This window comes from Gasterosteus aculeatus, chromosome 1, assembly GCF_964276395.1.
Source record: "Gasterosteus aculeatus chromosome 1, fGasAcu3.hap1.1, whole genome shotgun sequence".
Classification (NCBI taxonomy): domain Eukaryota; kingdom Metazoa; phylum Chordata; class Actinopteri; order Perciformes; family Gasterosteidae; genus Gasterosteus; species Gasterosteus aculeatus.
This window is the reverse complement of record NC_135688.1, coordinates 31454342-31480744: the sequence shown is the minus strand read 5'-3', so window position 1 is coordinate 31480744 and position 26403 is coordinate 31454342. Positions and strand designations below refer to the sequence as shown.

The following is a 26403-nucleotide window of genomic DNA, read 5'->3' as shown; positions in this document are numbered from 1 at the left end:
GCGATGGTTCGTGATGAGCGACCGGCAGGTCCGGACTGATGCATCTACGGGGGGGGGGCACAAGAGTTTGTCCTCAATAGAAGTGGAGCAACAGTGAATCTTAATTGTAAATAACGAGTGTTTATTTGGGGAGTTTGGGGTGAAGGGGGGGGGATCATCCCGTTATACAGCGAGGAGGCGTTTCATCAGGCACTCACACACCTCCTGCACTTAATAATGAACAAATATATTAATAATGCTGCAGACGGGAGTTCATCTGTCCCCCCCAGGACCGCGTGTCCTCGCTGACTCTAATGTATTCGCTGATTAAAGCCGTCTTGATCACGGCGTGAAAGTCGACTCCCAGCCGGTGAATACTAATCCTGGAGGGTCTTTTATCTCTGACGGGGGGGGGTCTCTGCTGAGCTCTATAGATATGAGGAGGTCGACCCGTCTGCTCGGGTCCTGGAAAAGAATGTAAAATACATAACGGTCACATTTTAAAAATACGGCTTCAAGTACATTTAAGGGCATTTATTGATCAGCTCCTGTATTGATCGGGTCCTGTATCTATTGATGTTTCATGTTGGTGTATTTTGCCCCCCCCCCCTCCCCCCAACATACTGGCTTTACAATAACGTCAAAAGTACATTTACTGCTGGAAGGTCGTTACTTCATGTAAATAGATTCTAAGAAGCCACTTCAGTCCTTAATGCTTATTGGTCGACTCCTCCTCGACTGAAGTGGTCTCGGTGTGATGCAGTGAGATGGGGGGGGGGGGGGGGTCAGGTGATAACAAGCCACAGGTGAGCTCACCTTAACAAAGTCTGTCCGTGAGGGGAGAAGAAAGGAGAGCGATCATCAAGCAGCACAAAGGGGGCTGGTTACTACAGAGGAGAGGACGGGGGGCTCCTTCTCACCACGGGGGGCTCCGCCTTGATGCACCTGAGGTGCAGGTAGTCCTCCACGCCACCGCGCTCCGACCTCCTGCGCCTCCCCGCCGCCTCCTCACCGCTGTCCCCCGGCAGCCGCGAGGGAGGTCCGGGGGGGGGCGGGGCGGCGCGCTGCCCCCTGGTGACATGGGCCTCCGGGCCGTGGACCGTCTTCACGTGCTTCCGGAGGGAGCTGGGGTCCGTGTAGCGCTTGGTGCAGCCGGGGAGCTTACAGACGTACGGTTTCTATGGGAACCAGGAAGAGGAGGTTCCATCAGCAGGTGTGTTTGTACTCGCGCTGGTTTGCTTCCTCTGTTCGCCGTCTGCAGGTGGTCCTGCTCAGCGAGGGGTTCGCCCCAATGCATTGTGGGCTGTCATGCTCACTGTGTGTACACGTCATTATTCACACACACTGTGACGGCCCAGCCGGCGAGCGGCCCCCCACATGGGTGGTGCAGCCCGGCGAGGGTCACCAAGAGGTATTATACGGGTGGTGCTACTCCAGCTGATTCACATAGGGACGCCCCCACCTCAACTATCAACAACACACGCAACACGCAACACACAACACGTGAGGTTTATTGATGCTCTGCTGTTATTAACTCTCTGCGTGTGGATGAAGCGTGTGGATGATGCGTGTGGATGAAGCGTGTTGATGAAGCGTGTGGATGAAGCGTGTGGATGATGCGTGTTGATGATGCGTGTGGAGGAAGCGTGTGGATGCTGCGTGTGGATGATGCGTGTGGATGATGCGTGTGGAGGAAGCGTGTGGATGCTGCGTGTGGATGATGCGTGTGGATGATGCGTGTGGATGCTGCGTGTGGATGATGCGTGTGGATGATGCGTGTGGAGGAAGCGTGTGGATGATGCGTGTGGATGATGCGTGTGGATGATGCGTGTGGAGGAAGCGTGTGGATGCTGCGTGTGGATGATGCGTGTGGATGATGCGTGTGGATGATGCGTGTGGATGATGCGTGTGGAGGAAGCGTGTGGATGATGCGTGTGGATGATGCGTGTGGATGATGCGTGTGGAGGAAGCGTGTGGATGCTGCGTGTGGATGATGCGTGTGGATGATGCGTGTGGAGGAAGCGTGTGGAGGAAGCGTGTGGAGGAAGCGTGCGGATGATGCGTGTGGATGATGCGTGTGGAGGAAGCGTGTGGATGATGCGTGTGGATGATGCGTGTGGATGATGCGTGTGGAGGAAGCGTGTGGATGCTGCGTGTGGATGATGCGTGTGGATGATGCGTGTGGAGGAAGCGTGTGGAGGAAGCGTGCGGATGATGCGTGTGGATGATGCGTGTGGAGGAAGCGTGCGGATGCTGCGGCGCGTCACCTCGTTGGAGTGCGTGCGGTTCTGGTGCTTGGCCCGGTCCGAGGCGTTGGAGAAGGCCTTGTTGCAGCCCTCGTGCTCGCAGACGTAGGGTTTCTCTCCGGTGTGGGAGCGCAGGTGAGTTTTGAGGTTCTCCAGTCGGGAGTAGGCTTTGGAGCAGCCCTCGAACTGCAGCGGGACAAGATGATATCAGTTACATCAGAGTTCTTATCATGAGTGGAGCTTTTGGGAGGAGACCACCACCTCGGCATTCAACAGAATTTGCAGCAGGAATAAATTTTTTCTTTCTTCAACCCGGGAAATGGCCGAATGATGATTTATGATTGTTTAGCTAATTTGTTCCGGTTTTCTTCCTTCACTGTGACGTCTCTAATCAGGAATTAACCTTTTAATGTGGAGACCTCTTTAATCTGTAAAGTCTTCTCAGCTCCTATTGACACAAACAAACAGCTCCTCCCTCCTGTGTGTGTGTGTGTGTGTGTGTGTGAGCGTGCACGGTGTTTGGGCAGCGTGGGGGGGGGTGGAGCCGTCCGTTACCCACCGTGCACTTGTGTGGTTTCTCCCCCGTGTGCCGGCGCATGTGGACCACCAGCATGTACTGAGCCTTGAAGGGCTTCTGCTCCCGTGAGCAGGCGTCCCAGCGGCACACGAACTCCTTCTTCTCGCCGTGGATGTGGTGGTTGTTGATGTGCTGTGGACACACACGGGCAGTGAGGAGCTGATTCTGGCATCCAGAGGAGGCGCTGCGTCTCCCTCCTCACACTCACGTGCACCAGCTGCTCCTGGTTCTCGTGCTCCCGGCTGCAGCCGTCCCAGTGGCAGTCCGTCTCGTACGCGGCCTCGGCCTCCGGCTTGCACTCGTCCCGCTCCGCCTCGTCCTTCCGGTCCGGCGGGCCGCGGTGGACCTGCGGAGGACAAGGAGGGACTCGGACATGTGGAAGCGTTCACGTGTTTTTGCAGAGCAAGTAAAGCTTTGACTTTTGTACGCTCCGTAATTGAGAAGTGTCCCCGTCCCACAGCGGGACAAGAGGTCAAAGACGCCAGAGCCACCGCGCCGCGTCTCCGGCAAGAACAGGACAAGATGTCCCAAAACTGGCCAATAAACTTTTGTTTTTGTGCATTTTGTCCAAAAATGTTAAATATTTCCCCTTCCAACTTCTGACTACCTAAAAAATGTCCTTTACAGGAAGTCCTCAAGAATCATCTTTGTCCCCAAAGATATTTAGAGCTAAACGTCTAAATGTCTTCCCTTCACAAAAAACACTTTTCTTTCTACTCTTTTGTCTCACTTTTTTGTCTCACAGGAGAAACGTCCTGCTAAAACTAAAAGTGTCCTCACAGAGACGCTGGTATTCACACACCGTTGCGCGTGTGAGACACACACAGACACACACTTACACAACGTGCTGACTGCAGCATGTGCGCTCGCTATCTTCATCAATTCTCGCGGCCCCAAGACGACGGCGCGCCTCCTCGTCCCCATGCATCACGCCGGGGGACGGGGGGGGGGGGATTTATCAAAGCAGAGAAAAGGCTCCTCAGATGAGGCCCGGACAATATTTCATGAAAATGAAGTGCTGTGGCACAGTTTAGAGGGGGGGGGGGGGGGGGGTCTCTTCACACTAAAGGTTCGTTTTTCACTCTTTCTAAATATTATCACGACTTTCTAAATTGCCCTAAAATTTTAAACAAAAAGTCAAATGAATGCTGTCCTCTGTTAAGACCATGTTTGTTATTTTAAATGTTTCCTTTCACAATTAACTTACTGACTTTCCATAAAAATAAAGAATAAATGCACGAATGCCTTTACGACGTTAACGAAGAAAAGTTTTAATACAGTCTGTAAGCCCCGCCCTCTTCCTCTCATACCGGGGAACAAGGAGACAGCGGCCTCCAACGCTCCGCCTCCGTCTTCACCTTTGACCTCTTGGTGACGGCGGGCTCGACTGTGCTGCTGACCGCCGGTTCGCCGCTGTGGTTCTGTGGGGGGAGGGGGGGGGCACCGAGGAAGGAAACAGATTTTAGTATTATACTTTTTTAAAAAATGATTTCAAATATTTGTTTTTAATTTATTTCATTGTAATTATTTGATATGTTTTGTCATGAGCTTCTTTTTCTCTATCATTTTGTATATTTTAGCTAATGTATTAACTATTATTAATTAAAAAAATAATGTGAAATTATAAATATTTAATAAATATAAATAAAATGTTATTTTTAAACTTTCATAACTTAATAATGTCTAAACTGAAGACTTCAGTCGAGTGATTTCTGTTTTTACTTGAATCTAAAAACATCTTTGAAGATATTATCTATGTTATATGTGTACATATAATAGATCATCTGTTCACTTTGGTCTGCAGGTCGCGCCCGTGGAGCGGCGGGCCGAGACCCGGCTGGGGGCCGCAAAAAGAGGGCGGAGCCTGGAGGAGAGGCGGCGTGTAGCCGAAGGCGTTCAGCCCTCGATGCTGAGCGAGAAGCTGCTGGTACGCCATCGGGTTGATGGGCGGAGGGAAGGGGAAGGACGGGCTGCAAAGACACAAGGACACAAGGACACAAGGAGACATCCTTGACAAATGTCACCTGCGTGGACAAGGTGGGTAAGGAAGGAGGGAACCAAAGAGAAATGGATGCATGAGGTTGCGCGAGGGGGTGAGCTACCTGAACCCCCCCACCGACAGGTGTCCGTAGGAGCTGCTGGAGGCGGAGCCAGAGCGCGAGCTGTTGATGTAGGCCACCAGCGAGCTGGGGGAGGAGCGGATCATGGCGTGCAGGTCGATGCTGGCCTCCGACAACGGCGACATGGACAGGGCACGTTTCCTGCTCGGCCGGGGGGGCGTCCTGGGACGGGAGAACCGGGACGCTGAGGGGAGGGGGGATGGAAAACATTTTATATTTGAAATGGAAAGAATAGGAAATACAAAAATCAATGAAAACATTATAAAAAAGGTATTTAGTTTTTTGACCACGATGGTCCTTGTTTGTCTACGTGGGTCCTTGTTGGTCCACTTGGGTCCTTGTTGGTCTACACGGGTCCTTGTTGGTCCACGTGGGTCATTCTTGGTCTACGTGGGTCCTTGTTGGTCCACTTGGGTCCTTGTTGGTCTACACGGGTCCTTGTTGGTCCACGTGGGTCATTCTTGGTCTACGTGGGTCCTTGTTGGTCCACTTGGGTCCTTGTTGGTCTACACGGGTCCTTGTTGGTCCACGTGGGTCATTCTTGGTCTACGTGGGTCCTTGTTGGTCCATGCGGGTCCTTGTTGGTGTACGTGGGTCCTTGTTGGTCCAAGTTGGTCTACGTGGGTCCTTGTTGATCCACGTTGGTCTACGTGGGTCCAAGTTGGTCCATGTGGGTCTGGCTTGGTCCACGTGGTCGACCTCCATTAGCCTCAGACGTGGCATAGGGTTTAGCGTGGCGTTAGAGAGGCTTCCTGTTGCGCAATGTTTAATTTCTGCCTGCAAGGAGATGCAGAGCGATCCGGATCGACTCAAGTCTGGAACTACGGAGAGAACCGTTTGTTCCCTCGGGGAGTCTGTGAAGAGTCCGCTGCAAAGACCGTGTAGGTTTGCGTTGGGGTCTTAAGGACTAGTGACGACCAAAGTTTGGGAAAGACCCAATTGTCCCCCCCAATATTTTTTTAATTTGAAATGCCTGTTGGAACAACAATGTGCACAATTTATCTGCAAACTCATTATGATTATTATCTATACGATGAAGTAAAAAATAGATTTCCAAGGTTTCCAACGCGTCCTCGACAAGATGATCTGAAACTGTGTGAATGGTCCCTCATAGAAAGAGAGCTGGTAGCAGACGGACACAGAGTTACTAAATACACCAGGGAATAATAAAAAACAACCATCTAATGCAAACTTTACCAAAATGGACAATTCAGCGTTAATTCAGCTGAACTTTTGATTTGCTATCCTGCTGGTACTGGACTAAACTAGCCTGGTATGTTTATCCAACGGTCGCAGACGCTGGAGATTTAATACAAGCAGAGCTGCATTGTAGCGGGCGGAGAAGATTGAGCCTGCAGATGTAGGCCAACGGTTCATGTCTGCGAATGATGAAGAGACAAATGGCTACGCGTACAGGAGGAAGGATCACTGTGTGTAGCCTATTAAACGCTGCAGAATACAACACCGTGTTTAAACTACGGTTTTATCAAGCTACACAAATGTTAACAGATGTTAATAAAGTTTGGCTGTTCAGCATAATATCAACTGCGGTTTCTTCATAACGCGTCTGGCGGTGTCTCGACGGGCCTACGCCCGCCGCCCACTGGGGGAGGGCGCTGGTTCTGGTGCTACTTATTTAGCAACTTTCTGAGGGGCGGAGCTTAGCAGCCCCGTCTTCTTTGAGGGTGAAGCTGAGGGACGCCGTCGCTTCCCCCCGGTGCCGCGGGGCGCTAATTTGGACATTTAAGCTCCTAAAGTTGAGCGAAGCTCAGGGGTAACGGTGGCGTTAGAGGTGTGTGTGTGTGTGTGTGTGTGTGTGTGTGTGTGCGCCTCTGTGGTCCGTCTCTAACCGGACTGTTTGAAACCAGAAGGTGTCCAGAAGCCCTCAGAGGGCCTCCGTCACGTGACAGTGGCGTTCTTGGCGCTGGTTGTCAGGGAGGGGCCTCCACCAGGGGGCTCCACCTCCTCTCACAGAGGCCTCCGAACAGAAACAGGAAGTGCCAGCGAGGAGGACGCCGTTCCCTTTGAGGAGCACAGCGCCGGATCAAAGCGGTCAGCAGAACTTTGCAGACGTTTGATGCTTCGCCACCTCTTCACCTGATTGGAGGGTCTTTCTCCTCAATCAGCACGGAGGCCACCCATTGGTCGAGCCGCTGGAGCTTCTGCTCCTCTCCCCCTTCGTCTTGGTTTGGACGACAAACTGAACTCTGGAGCTGCAACTTCTTCTTCACGCGTTCATGTTTTCTACCACTTAGAATATTCAGATCGTTCCGATGCTCTTAGACGAAGCCAATCAAAGGTTATCGCATTAAATACTAAATAACGAAACAATAATGAAGAGACGTAAAGTGAAGAACACGATCACAACCCCCCCGCTTCGGTCCCCGAGTCACTCACCGTCGAGGGGGCCCGTGTAGTCGGACAGGTGGCCCCCCGTGGCCCCGCCCCCCTCTCCGTAGGGGCTCCGCTGGCCGGCCATCAGGTGGTAGTACTCAGAGGGGCTCGCCCTGGGGGGGGGAGGGGGGAGGCCGAAGAGCCCACGCTCCTTCAGGTGCTCGTGAGCCACTAAGGGGGGGGGGGGGCACAGGGAGGGAGTAACGTCTTAGTTTGCAAAGTTACTAAAGGAAGAAAAGCCTCGATGTGCCGGCAGGAAAGTACAAAAATACGAGTGTAGTTCCTGTTCACGCGGCCCCCGAATCACTCTGGTCTGCAAACCCCGCCCCCACATTGAAAAGTCCATTTGCCCCCCCACAGCCACGCCTCTTGCTTAACTTCCCCACGCGGCCACATGGCGGCTGATTTGTACCATCTGTCATCATGAGCGCGAGACGCCATCACTCGTTACTCCGCTTCAAACCCATTTGTGACTAAATAAATAAACCCATCAGGAATCCGCTTCACGCCTCACGTTCGTCCCTTTGAATCCGCAAGAAAAAACACGAGATGAAATGCGTCACAGAAAGGGTGACTTTTGTGCAAGAATCTGGTCCCGTCCTTTTATCGATCCTAACCTTTGACCTCCACAATAACCGGCGCATGGGGGGGAGGAGACCACTCACAGTCCGCCGGGCTGAGTCCTCTGGCCGCAGACAGCATGGACAGGGAGGGGCCGCCGTGCACCGAGCGCAGGTACTGCTCCATGTGGGGGCTGACGGTGTACGGGTGGTGCGGACTGAAGGGCGAGTCGGCCGTTGCCACGGCGGCGGAGGACAGGCGGATCAGGGAGATGTCGGAGATCACGGGGCAGCCGGCCAGACCTGCAGGGCTGAAAGAAAGAGGCGGGGGGGCGGGGGGGGGTCTCTTTACGTCTCTTTGATGAAGGTGTAATACATCTATAAAATACGACTTTGTAAACCCCCTCAGGTGAAAGTGAGTCATAAATGTGTCTCTTGCCGGGCTACTTCATTAACAACGCACACCCTCCATCCTCCGTCCCACAAAGACCCCCCCCCCCCCCCTCGGAGACACAACACCATCCAAAGTGAAGCAACGTGAACCCGCGATCGGCCTGGCGGTGCGGGTGAAATATTAATGCTCTCATGGGGTAAAAACATCTTTGTTGACTTGAGACGACAAGCTGCCACGTGGTCAATAAGTCATGTGATCGTCTGGTGAGCACAGTCACAGCTTCATGTGTCGAAGCTGCATTCTCTACGGTGACCAGCAGGGGGCGACTCCTCTGCTCTTCTTCTCTCCTGATTCATTCCCTCAGTAAACCTGAGTTTCTGGTGTCAGTCATGCGAGGTGTGACCCCCATGTGGGCCTCCCCGAGCTCCTGCTGGTCTACTGGAGTCTGCAGGCCGGCATTAAAGGAGTGACGAAATAATTGATGCTGACGCTTGTTGTTGTTATTTACAGGCTGCAGGCATCATGTAAATGTTTGAAGAACACATCCCTTCACTGCTCATCGTATCGGAGCAACAATCAGAAACCGATTTTGTTTCTGAAGGTTTTAACAAAGTGTGCAGAGAGATAAATCTCCAATCCTTCAGTGAGAGTTCTGTGAGCGTGTGACAGAGTTCAGGGAGCTCTCTGATTTAGATAAATGACGCCGTCCAGCGAGCGGCTGAATAAACTCCCTCTGTAGGTTTATGAGGCTGCCCCCCCCCCCCCATGACCTACATACAAACAAACACATCACAGCCTCCTTGCAGTCATCTCCTGAGAAAAGCGCTCTGATTCTTGACACGGAACGTTTTAGATTTAATATAAAATATAGTCTGACGGATTAAACCTCACTGGTCTCAAAAAGTTATTTTATTCATACGGCCGATTTCTTCAGTTCTGCTCGTTGCATAAATCCAGTCTTTTATTCTGAAATAACACAACACAATATGTCGGTTTGAAGCCCAGAATCAACCAGCGAAGCTTTTTCATCGAGTTCATCAAGTCCTTTCGCTTTGTTTCTCGTAGCTACAGCAACCAATGAGCCGCTCTGTCATTGGCTGGTTAGGGCGGGAGGAGGAGGAGGAGGAGAAAGGGGAGGCCTGACACAACGAGCAGCCCCCTCATTAGGCGATATGCAAACAATGATGAAGGGGCCAGCGGTGGGGTGTCATGTTGGACAATGAGGAGGCGGACCTCTGACACGCCGCCACGTGCTTGTGACAAAGCGCCACAAAGCTCACCACGCTTAATGTGCCGCACAATGTTGCTGTAATTAGATGAATTTGGCACAGGCGGGGGTGATGGGGGGGTCGGGGGAGCGACAGCCAGATCAAGGCCGTGATGAATTAGCGGTCCTCTGTCAAGATCAAATCACATTAATCAAGGTGGCGGAGTGAGCGTACAGCCCCCACCCGACCCCCCCCAGTCCCGTGATGAATGGCCCTGTTCCGCTAGGCGCAAAGTATGCATCACCATCAAATCTGTGAATCCAAATGTAAGAGCACTACTTGGAGAAAGCTATTGACTTTTCCTCTCTTCCTTCTGTGATGAAGTCTGCAGGAACAAAATAAAGCTGCTGAGATGTAAACTATAAGGCGTAAACTATAAGACGTAAGCTATAAGGCGTAAACTATAAGGCGTAAACTATAAGACGTAAGCTATAAGACGTAAGCTATAAGGCGTAAGCTATAAGGCGTAAACTATAAGGCGTAAACTATAAGACGTAAGCTATAAGACGTAAACTATAAGACGTAAGCTATAAGACGTAAGCTATAAGACGTAAGCTATAAGACGTAAGCTATAAGACGTAAGCTATAAGACGTAAACTATAAGACGTAAGCTATAAGACGTAAGCTATAAGACGTAAACTATAAGGCGTAAGCTATAAGACGTAAGCTATAAGACGTAAGCTATAAGACGTAAGCTATAAGACGTAAGCTATAAGGCGTAAACTATAAGACGTAAACTATAAGGCGTAAACTATAAGGCGTAAACTATAAGGCGTAAACTATAAGGCGTAAACTATAAGATGTAAGCTATAAGATGTAAACTATAAGACGTAAACAAAGACGTAAACTATAAGACGTAACCTATAAGACGTAACCTATAAGACGTTACCTATAAGACGTAACCTATAAGACGTAAGCTATAAGACGTAAGCTATAAGACGTAAGCTATAAGGCGTAAGCTATAAGACGTAAACTATAAGGCGTAAACTATAAGACGTAAACTATAAGGCGTAAACTATAAGGCGTAAACTATAAGATGTAAGCTATAAGATGTAAACTATAAGACGTAAACAAAGACGTAAACTATAAGACGTAACCTATAAGACGTAACCTATAAGACGTTACCTATAAGACGTAACCTATAAGACGTAAGCTATAAGACGTAAGCTATAAGACGTAATCTATAAGGCGTAAACTATAACGCGTAAGCTATAAGACGTAAGCTATAAGACGTAAACTATAAGACGTAAGCTATAAGACGTAAACTATAAGGCGTAAGCTATAAGACGTAAGCTATAAGGCGTAAGCTATAAGGCGTAAGCTATGAGGCGTAAACTATAAGGCGTAAACTATAAGACGTAAGCTATAAGACGTAAGCTATAAGGCGTAAGCTATAAGGCGTAAACTATAAGACGTAAGCTATAAGACGTAAACTATAAGGCGTAAACTATAAGACGTAAGCTATAAGACGTAAGCTGTAAGACGTAAACTGTAAGACGTAAACTGTAAGACGTAAGCTATAAGATGTAAGCTATAAGATGTAAACTATAAGACGTAAACAAAGACGTAAACTATAAGACGTAACCTATAAGACGTAACCTATAAGACGTTACCTATAAGACGTAAGCTATAAGACGTAAGCTATAAGACGTAATCTATAAGGCGTAAACTATAACGCGTAAACTATAAGACGTAAGCTATAAGACGTAAACTATAAGACGTAAGCTATAAGACGTAACCTATAAGACTTAACCTATAAGATGTAAGCTATAAGATTTACTATAAGGCGTAAACTATAAGATGTAAGCTATAACACGTAAACTATAAGACGTAAGCTATAAGACGTAAACTATAAGACGTAAACAAAGACGTAAACTATAAGACGTAAACTATAAGACGTAAACTATAAGACGTAAACTATAAGACGTAAACTATAAGATGTAAACTACAAGACGTAAACTATAAGACGTAAACTATAAGACGTAAACTATAAGACGTAAACTATAAGACGTAAACAAAGACGTAAACTATAAGACGTAAACTATAAGACGTAAACTATAAGACGTAAACTATAAGACGTAAACTATAAGATGTAAACTACAAGACGTAAACTATAAGACGTAAACTATAAGACGTAACCTATAAGACGTAAACTATAAGACGTAAACTATAAGACGTAACCTATAAGACGTAAACTATAAGACGTAAACTATAAGGCGTAAACTATAAGGCGTAAATTATAAGGCGTAAGCTATAAGACGTAAGCTATAAGACGTAAACTATAAGACGTAAGCTATAAGGCGTAAACTATAAGGCGTAAATTATAAGGCGTAAACTATAAGACGTAAGCTATAAGACGTAAACTATAAGACGTAAGCTATAAGGCGTAAACTATAAGACGTAAACTATAAGACATAAACTATAAGATGTAAACTAAGACATGAACCAAGATTTACACTACGAGACTATAAGCACAGTGTGTTGGTGTGTGTGTGTGTGTGCGTTGGGGCGTGCTGCAGTGTCGTAGGTGAGTGTGTAGCGGTATGTTGGCGTGTGTGTAGCGAGGTGCGTGTGTAGCGGTATTTTGGCGTGTGTGTAGCTGTGAACCCTCCACTCCGGGAGTGTAATTACAGCGCTGGCTCGGGGCAGAGCTGCACCGCACAGATTAGCTCCCACAAGCAGCCATTACCGAAGAGAAGGGGGAGGCGGCTCGGCCTGTGATGTCATCGCTGATGGATCCGGCGCTGCCGATCGCTGCTAATGGAGCGTGTTAAGGGTTGATTTATGGGGCTTTATTATCGGAGGGGAGAGGTGGAAGTTAGCTGGGTGCGTGTGCACCACCCGGCCACGTGCACTGTTCATGTGTTCACGTGCACGATGAACCGCTGCACAACAAAAGTCTCTGAGTTGATCCCTGAAGGTGAGGATTTGTCAAAAAAGTATTCAGCTGTTATTCATCTGTTGAAATTCTTTATAATGTATTCTTTAAATGTGGTTTAATCTAAAGCTTTTCTCTTTTATTATCACTTTGAGCTACAAAGTCTGTGTGAAGTAAAGATGGATTGTCTTGTTATGATGATGTGAGTTCAGGGCGGAAAGTGCCTTGCTCAGAGGCTCCTCTCCTCTCTCTCCTGTCTCCTCCCTGCTCACAGAGGAGGAGGAAGCGAGGCCACCTACCCGTGCATGGCGTGCAGCGCGTGGGACTCGTAGTGATAGCGTCCCTCGTGTTGCCGCATGTCGATGGGGAGGGGGGGCTGGAAGGTGGGGAAGAGGTGGTGGGTGGCTGGAAGACAAAAGCACAGAAGAAGAGCTTGAAGATGTTTCAAACAATAACAGGACGTTTGAATAAATAATCCGCTCCTCATCTCCTGAGGAAGAACCTCAGCAGATTACTTCCTGTTCCCGACCGACTCAACCGAAGCTCCGCCTCCAGAGGAGCAAATCAAACACACCCTCAAAACGGGTTCTGGTTGTTACTGATTGAGCTCCAAGAAACAGCCTACATCTCCCATGATGCAACGGCCTGTTTTTGCTTTCATTAGAGCCTCTGGTTAAATGATCCAATCATCACAGGTGCAGAGAAAAGTCACTATGAATCAAAGTTATTGATTATTTAAAAGAGCCCAAAACATTGTGTTCTTCTTCATAAGTGATCAAGTCTCATGATGCAGAAACAGGAAATCTGCTTCTGATTAAGAGATGAACACCTGACATTTAAGGCTAGAGGAGAGAAGGAGGCGAGGATGAGGAGGAGGAAGAGGAGACTGAGGAGAGGAGAGAGGAGGAGGAGGAGGAGATGATCCACGGACCACATTAAAATTCCTCTGGTGTCACATGACTCCGTCTGGAGGATTCTCCTGGTGGGGGCAGCGGGGTGCAGAGGGGTCGGGGGGCCACGGATCATTATGCTCCTGGGTCCCAGCGCTGGAAGGGAGGGGACAACGGGGGGCTCGTGGGCTCCCGGGGGCCCCGGACCCGAGTGAGTCAGCAGTCCAGGTCCATTGCTCTCACTCTGTCTGACAGGGGGAGGGACACAAATAGCCTCTGTGCCCCTCGGCGGGTCTCCAGGAGGGCAGCCAGGCCTGACGCCCCCCCAAAAATGGAAATTGCCCCGTCAGGACGGGCTCGGGTCGGAGGTTTAATGTCTCAAAATAGGAGAAAATGCACTGTTCAGTAATTTCAATATCTTTAATATTTATTATTCTGAAGGCGAGTCGCTCATTAAATCACTGCAGTACAACAGGAGGAAGAAGTACTTTTGAGATTTAAACACAATTCATTGAAAACAATAAAGGGATTCAAATAAAAACAAAGTACAAATTGTATTAAAGCCAACTAAATATCTGAAAAAAACTGGATTTATTTATTAATGTCTCTGGTCTCTGAAGCTCATGTTCTTCTTCCTCTTGGGACATGTTGGCCCGCACAAGTCCTCCTCCATCACCCCGCAGCCCGATTGTTTTGGAAGAACAAAAGGTGACCACTCACCAGAGTTCAGGAGACACATTTACCAGATCACCTCCCGAGGAGCATCACCTCCCGAGGAGCATCATCTCCCGAGGAGCATCACCTCCCGAGGAGCATCACCTCCGAGGAGCATCATCTCCCGAGGAGCATCATCTCCCGAGGAGCATCATCTCCCGACGATCATCATCTCCAGAGGAGCAACATCTCCCGACGATCATCACCTCCAGAGGAGCATCATCTCCCGAGGAGCATCATCTTCCGAGGAGCATCATCTCCTGAGAAACATCACCTCCATCACCTTCCGAGGAATCTGTTATTTCACGAAGGCCCTTCACAGACTGCGAGGGTCCAGAGACGGCGGCGTCGGGGGGGGGGGCTGATTAATGGGCTGATTGATGGGCTGATTGATGTGCTGATTGATGGGCTGATTGATGGGCTGATCGATGGGCTGATTGATTGATGGGCTGATCGATGGGCTGATTGATTGATGGGCTGATTGATTGATGGGCTGATCAATGGGCTGATTGATGGGCTGATTGATTGATGGGCTGATCAATGGGCTGATCGATGGGCTGATTGATTGATGGGCTGATTGATCGGTGGGCTGATTGATTGATGGGCTGATTGATTGATGGGCTGATCAATGGGCTGATTGATGGGTTGATTGATGGGCTGATCAATGGGCTGATTGATTGATGGGTTTGTCCACATTAAGTAAGTACCTTAAAGCAGAGTTTAGTATCTGCTTGGCCGCCCCGTGATAAAGGCTCGTGTCAGGGCGCCATAATTAAAACACAGTGAATTAAACAGTCGCCTCCGGGGCTGTCAGCGCGCTACCCAGCATCCATATTACCCCGCTGCCCCCCTGCTGAGGGGGCCCCCAAAGACCCACTTCTCCGGAAGAATCCTGCTCCTCCACGAGGCGGCAGAGAGGACGCGGAGGGACTCCCTTGACCGATGCACTGCTTCTTCTTCGTGGGTTTGATGAATGCTTGGCAGCAGGAACCCCCCCCCCATCCCCCCCGTGTCCATCGTGCTTGGCTGCTTGCCTCAATCTGCTGAAGTAGGACCGTCTCTATTTAGTGACCCGGGTGATGGAGAGCCGGTCTCTGGAGGACTCCCTCGGCTGAATGTTGTCCAACCTGCAGAAGCTCTGGCTCACAGCCGGCTGAGGAGCCGAGGAGCCGAGGAGCAGAGCTCCCCTCACTTGGAGAGGAAATGACAAGATGTGGATCTTTTTCTCTGGATATATATATATGTATATATATAGAGATTTATATATATATGTATGTGTGTGTTTATGTCTAAGTTCAGACTTCTCCAGAGGCCGACTCGGCACTTGTCACATACGTCATGAGATCAAAGGTCAAGTTATTAAAGACACTGTCTAAGGCTTTAAAGGAGAAACAAAGTACAGGCCTGCTCAGCTCGATAGGACCTGAACTCAGCAGGAACAGGACTAGATTGCCTTTAGTGACTCCACCTCCTCCACCTCTGACCCTCACTATTCAGCCTCTGGAAAAGAGGGCCGGTTAGGAGGACAAAGCTCTTCATTAGGGGAGAAATGAAATGTTTGAGGAACTTTAAAAAGTCCAAAGGAGATGAAGTATGAAGTTCCTCTCTAATGACTAACATGCAGATCTCTCCTGACCCGGTTCTGGCCCGGCTGGCCTGGTTTGGTGGCCAATTAGCTCGAGCAAACGCCACCAAGACGGAGCACATCGCGAGCGCAATTAGTCTGCCAGAGCTATTAGCTTGTAATGCTACGCTGTGGGACAAGTGTTTATGAACCTGCTGGAGACGTATGAACACGCCCACATGTCTCCACGGTCCCCCTCATCGTTACCGTGGTGACGCCTCTGGTCAAAAAGAGGAGAAAGGAGTGAGAATCTGTGAGTGCTTTCAATCGATGCCAAGAATCCTTCATCACGTCCCACCGCTGGATGCCTTCCTCTGACAGCGCCTGCTGTGGTGGAGCCGACGGAGACACTCGCTACACCCACGGCCCCCGACGGTGTACATGCTGCCTCCTCCAGGAGCCGGTGGGCGAAGCCTTTTTCCTTCCTGGTTAAAGGAGGAAACCAGAAGACCTCTGCAGGAGCTCCTGCCCCATTTCATTAGGACTCACATGGAGTAACATCTGCACTTTACTCCTCCATCCACCTCTAAGATCACTTTTAAGAGAGTTAGTTGCCCAATAAAATATTCCAATTGAATAAAGAGATGAAAAAAAGAAGGGACTGTTATTTGGATTCTAATTATAAAAGTTCTTTAAATGATCCTTAGCTCGTTCATATAGCTCCTCGCTCTTTTTATCGAGGCCCTCGTGCTTCCGTTGGCCCTCAGCGTGGCGCCAATGGGGCCCCTGGTCCGTCCCAGTGTGTATGAGGCCAGCGTTTCCGCCCTGTGCTGCAGACGTGGGTTTGAAACACAACGCGTGACTCAATAAGGATTCATCCCACTGCGTGTTTGTCCTCACGCGCCGGCTTTGGTTTCCACCACTCGGGCTAATTAGCCGTTATTGCTAATCTCCAGCTGCTTTCTGCAACACTCACAAGGCAATTAGTGTGCGTCCTCTCATTTCACTGAGCGCCGTGAGGAGCTGCAGGACCTCACGTGAGACACGTCGTCTCTGTGTTGTTAAATGCTTTTGTTCATGTCTTCTGCAGGACAATGCACACCCATCCAGCTGTAAGTGAGCCAGAGAGGCGGATTTCCATCTGCTGTCCCCGTTGTACCGGACCGGAGATGAGCGGTGAGACCAGTCAAAACTAGCGTGAATCACCTGACGTTTGTTGGCTTGTTGGAATAATTATGAGCTGAGCAGCTGCTGACATTCCTGGTTTTTAAATCGGCTCACACGTGGCTAAATTCTACAAACCCAACTAACGTTGCTTCAAACCACTCGCTCAGACTCATTCAGACTGGTGTGTTTGAGGTCCTGACGGGAGTCTTCGTTAGCGCGCCCCAAACTGTTATAGGTACAGTTCGTCCTCGGCCTCCTGCTCAGGGTCTTAACTTATCTGAAGTTCCTCTGGGAGGTTCGGTGCTGAACAGTCCGGCACACGTTCAACAGTTTAGCCAGTGATCTACCGAGGACGTGAAGCAGGAAGCCGTGTGACCTCACAGCATTATCTCTGTGTTAAAGACCTCCGTAGACGATGTTCTTTTCAGTGACCACAAATGAGGATTAACGGAAGGAAACACCAAAAGGCCTCAAGCTTTGGCTGCTTCGTCCCTGACTGATTTATGAGCACCTGTGAGGTGATTTTGAATAAAAGCCATTTGAAGTGTGAGGACGCTGCCCATGTAAGAAGTGTTCCTGGTGGAATATCTAGGCCATGTTTCCTCTCCCTTAATGACTCCTCTCAAAGAGCCACGAGGCCACACACTGTTCATCCAGTAATCTACAGCGGCTCTATAAATAGAGCTGACGTGAGGAAAGGTCCACATGTGAGATGAAACGGGGCGAGGACGTCTCGGACGCAGCGGAATGTTTCTGAGGAAGCTCCTTTTTTCAAAGAGGAGAACCTCTGGGAGCATCTCGCTCAAAGCATCCAGGTCCACAATGCCATCAGTCTCCCTCTGACGGGACGACCCCACCCTGGGCCGGGCCTTGTAGATGTAGTGGTTCTGAGGAGTCTACAGGGGACGAAAAGCAAGACGTGCCTCCACAACGAGGCTTTCTGGCCTCATTGAACAGGTTTCTGTGTCCAAAGCTGGACTCCGATGGAGTCCAAATGGAAGACTTCCAGTCCAACGGATCGGCGAGGCGGAGGCAGGCGGGGGGAGGCGGGGGGCAGGCGGGGGCAGGCGGGGGGAGCCGATGGGGATCCGACTGCCCCGGCCTGGAGAGAAGGGTGGGTTTCTGGGGGAGAAGCAATAACTCTCCATTTAACCGATGGGATTTAAAGAAAAGTCTTTATGTGAGTAGGAAGCAGACACATGCATCACTCTAAATACCTTTGGTTGTTGCCGGGGCCCCGACCGGCAGACAGATGCCTGCTGTCACAGGAAATACAAGTGCTCATTTGAATCTATTTGGTGGGCACAGAGTGGCGGACCCCGCCAGCCGAATCCCCCCCCCCCCCAAGAAAGACGGCGTGCCAGAGGTTCTTTTTATGTCCCGTTGGAGCGGCTTCGCGTGTGACCGGAGCCACCTGCGTCCGTCCCTTAATTGAGTCCCCGCGTGTCGGATCCACTCCTTTAAACAAAGTGACTCTGTCTGCATTTCCACAGGCCTCTGGGGCCGAGGAACCGACGGCGGCGCCGTGATAAATGGTTCTATTAGCCATCCAGATTGTTAAACCGCGATACAACAGATCGGAGTCGGGGGGGCATTCGTTTTCCTGCCGTCTGCGCACACGCGTGCTGTAAATAGCTTGTTTTTTATGTGCAAATAACATATTAAAACTCGGCATTAGCCGTGCGCTCCACCGAGGGGAAATTGCGGTGGATAAATAACACGGGACGGGAGTATAAAACGTGGGGGGGGCATGACTGAGGTGACAGGGATCCACCGGGGGGAATAAAACCAGCAGCAGTATATTCAGAGAAGCACTCGGCGGTTCAAGGGCCCGGTCCACTTATCAGGAGCCGGCAACAGGAATAATAATAACGCACATTACGCCCCGCCGGCCCGGTGCTGCTCTCTGATTGGTCCAGGCAGCAGGAGGTAATCAGCGCTTCTTCTTGGGTTTGAGATTAAGGTACGTGGGCGTTACACAGTACGCCGATGGGGAGGAAGAGTTATGAGGGCTTTGTTTTAGGGGAGAGACGATAAAAGAAGAGGAGGCGAAAAAGTTACCAAATGTTTGAGAATGACAAGAGTCACTTCCTGTCACGTGTTATTGGTCCTTTACGTTACAGGAAAACTAACTGAACTAAATCCGAATCCTTATTGCTAAAAGTTCCTGTTAATTAGCAGCCGGTGCATGTGATGATATGACATGTTATCATGTTACATGTTACGTGTTACACGTCAAGCTTTCCATCAGCAGAACACAGCGTTCTGTGTGAAGCCACCAGGCGTTTAGTTGGAGAAGGATTCTTTAAGTCCTGGAGGTCCAACGTCGCTGTAGAAAGTCCATCCCTCTGATCTTCTGTTCAAATATTAACGAAGAGCATGTGAAGAAACACGCTCAACGTGTGCAGCTGCCTCACATTGATATTCTCTGATCAACATTTAATGTTGGACTTCTTCATCATGGCGGGCCACCGGGTTCTCCGTTAAAGAGAAAAGAGGAGTCACGTATTTCCATTTCAAAAGGGGCCCGTCACTCAGCACCGGGTCCTCCTCCAGGACCTCTGGAGGTGAGAACCAGGTCTTTTAACCTCATTATGCTCTGCTTTCATCACGCCGTCCCTGACATGTGAGACGTGTCCTCCCTCGCCTCCGCTCCTCTACCTCGCCAGGTCGCCCATGTTCTTTAAACAGAACACAAACGCTTCTTTCGGGATTAAAGCGGTTATTTTTCAAGATTCTTCACACAGACTAACCTGAACCGTTAACCACAAAAACCAAAAGGGTCCCTGATAATTACAGTTCACGAACCAACTTCCTGCTTCCACCTAGTTATAGAGGTCCGTCATTTCCTCACCACTTCCTAGTCATTTCCTCACCACTTCCTGCACCTTTCCTCACCACTTCCTGAACCTTTCCTCGCCACGTCCTGAACCTTTCCTCGCCACGTCCTGAACCATTCCTCGCCACTTCCTGAACCTTTCCTCGCCACGTCCTGAACCTTTCCTCACCACTTCCTAGTCATTTCCTCACCACTTCCTGCACCTTTCCTCACCACTTCCTGAACCTTTCCTCGCCACGTCCTGAACCTTTCCTCGCCACGTCCTGAACCATTCCTCGCCACTTCCTGAACCTTTCCTCGCCACGTCCTGAACCTTTCCTCACCACTTCCTAGTCATTTCCTCACCACGTCCTGAACCTTTCCTCACCACTTCCTAGTCATTTCCTCACCACGTCCTGAACCTTTCCTCGCCACGTCCTGAACCTTTCCTCGCCACGTCCTGAACCTTTCCTCGCCACGTCCTGAACCTTTCCTCACCACTTCCTAGTCATTTCCTCACCACGTCCTGAACCTTTCCTCGCCACGTCCTGAACCTTTCCTCACCACTTCCTGAACCTTTCCTCGCCACGTCCTGAACCTTTCCTCACCACGTCCTGAACCTTTCCTCGCCACGTCCTGAACCTTTCCTCGCCACGTCCTGCACATTTCCTCGCCACGTCCTGAACCTTTCCTCGCCACTTCCTAGTCATTTCCTCGCCACTTCCTGAACCTTTCCTCACCACTGACTGTACCTTTCCTCACCACTTCCTGCACCTTTCCTCGCCACGTCCTGAACCTTTCCTCGCCACGTCCTGAACCTTTCCTCGCCACGTCCTGAACCTTTCCTCGCCACGTCCTGAACCTTTCCTCACCACTTCCTGGTCATTTCCTCACCACTTCCTGAACCTTTCCTCACCACTTCCTGAACCTTTCCTCACCACTTCCTGAACCTTTCCTCACCACGTCCTGGACATTTCCTCACCACTTCCTGGGGTATTCGGGGCTCTTTGGGGTACAAGCGGTTCTTTCTGTGGTTTGGTTCCTTCTTTATCATTGATAGTGTTTCTCTGTGATGGGGGGCCACCAAGTCCTTCGTTAAAAACGTCACTAAATTCTGCGTTTAATTTCCACTTCAAAGGCGGCTTCGTCCGTCTAGTCTCTCTTGCCCCCCGTCCCTCTTGTCCCTCTCGTCCCTCTCACTTGCTCTGGAGGTAAGAAGGTCTTTGAGCCTCATTAAGCTCAGCTTTCATCAGCTCACTGACTTCTTCAAAAGCTGCTCTGATGCTCCTCATTTTGCCCCCCCCCCCCCCCCCCACGTTACCTCTCGTCTCCAAGGGTTTCTTCAGCAGCTCTGGGAAGATGTCCATGTTGCCTGGTTTCTCTCTAGGGGGGGAGATCTCCATCGCCGAAGGAGGTCTGAGGGAGCGAGGAGACAAGGAGATGCGTAACGAGACCGTTAAAGCCAAAGGAGAAGATAAGGAGACGAGAGGACACAGAAAGAGACCGTTGGAGAAGAAGGAGGAGACAAGGAAACAAGGAGACGAAGAGAGAGAATTTGTCAGGACGCTGTGAGCCAGTAAAAATTACAAAAGAGAGAAAGATGTGAGATTTTAAAGTAGACATTTCTTATTATATTGTGACCTGGCAATATTTTCAGCTATATATATATATATAGTCAAACATGCGCGTATACCTGCGTAATACGTAGACTACACCACTGTGTGCGCGTGTGTTGAAACATTGAAAATGTACTGAGTATTACTGCATTGTGGTACTAGCACTGTTCCAGTACCACAACCTTGTAATACTGTTTACAAGTAAATGTCTCGCATTCAAAGCTTTACTGAAGAAATCAATATTTGCTTTGAAACTTCAGAAAAGCTTTTAACAATATGTTAGGTGATCATTGATCCAGCTAGCTTAGCACAAATAGCACAAAGTCACGCGTTTAGACAACATGTTCTACTGGTGATCATTGATCCAGCTAGCTTAGCACAAATAGCACGAAGTCACGCGTTTAGACAACGTGTTCTACAGGTGATCATTGATCCAGCTAGCTTAGCACAAATAGCACAAAGTCACGCGTTTAGACAACATGTTCTACTGGTGATCATTGATCCAGCTAGCTTAGCACAAATAGCACGAAGTCACGCGTTTAGACAACGTGTTCTACAGGTGATCATTGATCCAGCTAGCTTAGCACAAATAGCACAAAGTCACGCGTTTAGACAACATGTTCTACTGGTGATCATTGATCCAGCTAGCTTAGCACAAATAGCACGAAGTCACGAGTTTAGACAACATGTTCTACTGGTGATCATTGATCCAGCTAGCTTAGCACAAATAGCACGAAGTCACACGTTTAGACAACATGTTCTACTGGTGATCATTGATCCAGCTAGCTTAGCACAAATAGCACGAAGTCACACGTTTAGACAACGTGTTCTACTGGTGATCATTGATCCAGCTAGCTTAGCACAAATAGCACGAAGTCACACATTTAGACAACATGTTCTACTGGTGATCATTGATCCAGCTAGCTTAGCACAAATAGCACGAAGTCACACGTTTAGACGTGTTCTACTAGTGATCATTGATCTAGCTAGCTTAGCACAAATAGCACAAAGTCACGCGTTTAGACAACATCTGGTGATCATCAGGTAGCTTGGCAAGCGATTTGTTGCCCCCCCCCGTTTGGCCCGACTACCCCCCCGAAGGTGTAAACCGAGGGGGAAACGCTGCGTTTACATAAATATATAGAGATACGTGGTCCCTCCGAACTCCAAAGGTCACAGAGGTCAACCCTCCCCCCCCCCCCCCCCCCCTCCTCTTCCTCGGAGCAATAGCTGTCCTTTAAAAGAGGACCAGGAATGGGAGGGGGGGGGGGATTTATTGTGGATGAAAAAATAGAGGCGGAGCTCTGACATTTGGATTTATGCGTCGTCCAGACTCTTAACTTGAAGGTCTCATATCCTGTGGGACAGACCTCACTCAACCTGTTAACCTCCTCCAGGTGAGGGGGGGGGGCTCCTCTCTGCACCTCCTGCTGACCTCCTACTGGACGCGCTGCTGGAGCTCAGTAGGAGGTCAAAGGTCAACAGTCTGCAGGTACGAGGAGGCCAAAAGATATGAGGGTCTTTTCTCCTCTGTGGGGGGGGGGCTGAACGACCGGTTATCACGTAGCAGCGGTTTGATTACCGAAGAATCCCACACATTTGTGTCGTCTTCTTCTTCTGTGGTGGAGGACCAGACCAAGGTGTCCTCCAGGAGTTCATTGAGGGACCACCCCTGCCCCCCCCCACCCCCCTCCTCCCCTCCTCCCCCCAACGGCTCCTTTAATGAGCTCCAGCTCTGTTCCATCGCTGTCAGTGTCTCCTTCAGAAACATATACATATATATATATATATACACATATATATGTATAATATAATAATACATTATGTATATATTGTTTTATGTACATTTTACTATACATTTATATATGTATATATATAAATAAAATATATACTAATACCACATTTTTATATATTTTTTTTTCTTTTTGTGGGCCAATAATTCCATATTTAATTGAAATGAAATGATTTATATTTTTGCGTATTTGCTGCTCCTCCTGTGCAGAAATAAATGAAACATAATGTAAAAAATACAATAGATATTTAAGTGTGCAAGTAAATGAATATTATTATTATGATCAATAAATTACTTAATTAATCATCCCTGCGCTCACACTTCTTCTTCTTAAACTTCAGTCCTTTAAACCCCCCCCCCCCCCCCCCCCCCACGGAGCTCTTCATTCTGCACCAAAGCATGTTGACCTCTCCGCCGCTCTGTGACCTTTCAGTCGTTTCTGATCAATGAGCGAGTTGATCGATCACGTGACTTCTTCCTGAACAATCAGATGTTTGAATGAAAAATGATCACGTGAAACTTCTAAGTTCACTTTGGTAATAATAATTCAATAATAGACACTCTGCTCCGGTGTGAAGTGCGTGCGTGATGGAGACTCACGTGAACGCGCCGCGGAGCACATGGCCAAAGAACTCACCCAAAGTGTCCCGCGCTGAGCTCCTCTCGACTCCTTCTCCCCCTTTCCGGTTAAACTTCACCAACAACGAGAATCCAGGTAGTCCGTGTCGGAGGGCGGGGGGGGCACCGGGACCGGGCTTTTCTCCGGGATCCTCCGGTGCGCCACCGACCACGGAGGAGACTTTGGAGGAGTGAGGAGACGGAAGTTTCAGCGGGAGGCTGCGGAGCCTCCTCCTCCTGACCCCCCCCAAGCCCCCCCCCCCATCATCACCTACATGCCATCACACCGATATGACGATTATTAGTGTCAACATCAAACCTCAACTATTGATTATTGATATTACTTATATTAACACAGCAACAATTGGTGGTCGAAATATTTGTCTTGTATTTATAGTTTTGATTTAATGGATTAAATAGTTTTTTCTATCAATATATTAATTCTTTAAATAAATAAAACGTCGAAGGAATAAAACACTCAATTTGCTGCACGATGCACTCATTTTCAAATATATATTTCCCCTGTAATCTACACAATTAATACATTCTACTGAATGATATTTCATAATTATTCTTTTTAATCAACTTGAAATAATTTAGCAAAACTCTGTATATAATAGTAAGAAATAGTAAAACGTACAGTGCTAAAACGATGTATAAACATTACATACATGAATATATGAATAAACGGATTATTTAATTAAATTGAATTATAATTTAAAGGATAATAAAATGTATTTAAAGTCAAATTAAATATCATAAATAGGCCTATGCTGTTCTATACACAACTTAATAATACACATTTTAGCACCAGGATCAATAACCTGTGTCTGTATGAAGGGATGCTCTGATTATTGGCGTAATATATTTGTATATGTATATAGTTAAATTCTAATTACATGTAAAAAATATTGTCACTCAGTATTTACGCCGGTTGTTATAGATGAAACAGAGACACCTGGCGGTCGTCTGGCTGAACTGCAGCTGCACTGATCACATCAATAAGAAGTACATTTATGACTTCTGTGGAGTTCTGAATATATATATATATATATATATATATATATATATATATATATATATATATATATATATATATATATTTATAATTATTAGATCAATAACGTTTGTGTCTAAAGTTCATCCTGATTTTTGATGAATAAAAAGTCTAACAAATTATAATTATATAATATCATTATTAAAGTTAATCAGAAAATTCCTCTATACATTCGTTTTGTTTCTAGTAAACACCCCAATCATTATTTCATGTTATTATACAGCATTCATGTATATATATGAGTTGTTTTGTAGTGAAACATGAATTGATCGATCCGTTGAAGATTTAGATTAATATTTATTAAAAGAGCAAAGTGCGCTCTCTAGTGGACAAACTAGCAAATCACAGCCAAAATGTAGTTCTGATGAATGCAACTTTATTGATCATTTCTTGATGGATTAATATCGGGACGGTTTTATTCATTATTCATTTTGATAATTTAGATGGAAAGGAAGACCTGAGAAGCTCCAGTAAGAACAGTAACACATCTCAATTAAAGATTTGGATAAATGTAATGAGTCCTCTGAGAAATGAGAATGAACAGGTAACATGTTACAACACGTGATGTTACTACATGTAATATTCTGATGTTATTACATGTAACATGAGTGTGTAAACCGTCCTTTCTTAATTCATCTCCCTTTAATCTGCCCCCCCCCCAAGGGCCTTCGAGGGGTCCGTTCTCTCGCTCAAGGGCTCTCGAAGCGTTCACAAGTGAACAAGAGCGTCGGGTGTGAACTCCTCTCTGAGCCGCTGCGTCTCTCTGGGACGTCCCGTCCTGAATGAGAGCGCTTGTTTCGCCTCAGCGGACGCATGCGGCCCCTCTCCGAAACCCGTGGACACCCCGAGGCCCCTCGGCCGGTTCCGCGCTCCGGTGGTGCGAGAGGGGGCGAGGGCGGGGTGCAGAGCGGGGGGGTTTAATGTGAGGGGGGGTCCTTCTGCTCAGACCATAGAGCAGACGATGCTTTAGGGCGGGGCCACTCGCTGATTGACGGGTCTTCACTCGTCCTCCGTTAATCTTCTTGATTTGTTTGTTCTTCAGGTCTTCTGATGTCTCCTGACGGTCGGTGGAGGGATCTTCTCCCTGACTGCGAGCTGCCGGTTCTCCGGCCGTGTCGACGGACGAGAGCGAGGTCAGAACATCGGGATTATTGGAGCTGAGCTCTCCGGCTCTGGAGGTCTGCTTCCAATGTTCTGCTGTCTGGACGTGATGATTGAAGTTGACCGAAGCTTCAGTCACGCTCGGTTGGTCCACGGTGACAGAACCATCAGAACCACCAAGAGACACACACACACACACACACACACACACACACTAAACACACACACACAGACTGCTGCTCAGTGATGGATGGGGCATGTTATGCACCTGCCCCCCCCACCCGACACAAGACAGTGTGTGTGTGTGTGTGTGTATGTGTGTGTGTGTGTTTAGTGTGTGTGTGTGTGTGTTTAGTGTGTGTGTGTGTTTAGTGTGTGTCTGTGTGTGTTGAGGGGAAAACGTGTCAGAAGTCACGGTGACTTTTCCTCGCCTCGATTTAAAGCCTCTGGATGAGCGAGCTGCTGGTAGGTCAGAGGTCAGAGGTCAGCGGTGTAACAGGATCCCCTGTGAGGCTGCAGAGGAACAAACAGGTTTTGTTCACCTGCTTATTACACGGATGAATTATTGATCCTGTAATGAGATTAAATATTAAAGCTACATGTCGCTAACAATTAGCCAGGAGAGGCTCAACTGAACAGAGATCAGATCC

The 26403-nt window shown here is 48.5% G+C and overlaps 1 protein-coding gene across 1 annotated transcript; it reads right to left on the bottom strand.

Moving 5' to 3' along the window:
• Positions 1 to 771: 771 nt before the first annotated feature.
• On the bottom strand, positions 772 to 23792 carry LOC120825860 (zinc finger protein GLI2). Its single transcript, XM_078103916.1, has 12 exons — positions 23615 to 23792; positions 20891 to 20985; positions 12716 to 12821; positions 7982 to 8187; positions 7320 to 7487; positions 4905 to 5106; positions 4595 to 4772; positions 4113 to 4223; positions 3011 to 3148; positions 2785 to 2934; positions 2247 to 2411; positions 772 to 1157 (listed from the first exon to the last, which is right to left on the bottom strand). The coding sequence occupies exons 2-12, from the start codon at positions 20970 to 20972 to the stop codon at positions 867 to 869; spliced, it is 1797 nt and encodes a 598-aa protein (XP_077960042.1). The 5' UTR covers positions 20973 to 20985; positions 23615 to 23792; the 3' UTR covers positions 772 to 866.
• Positions 23793 to 26403: the final 2611 nt, after the last annotated feature.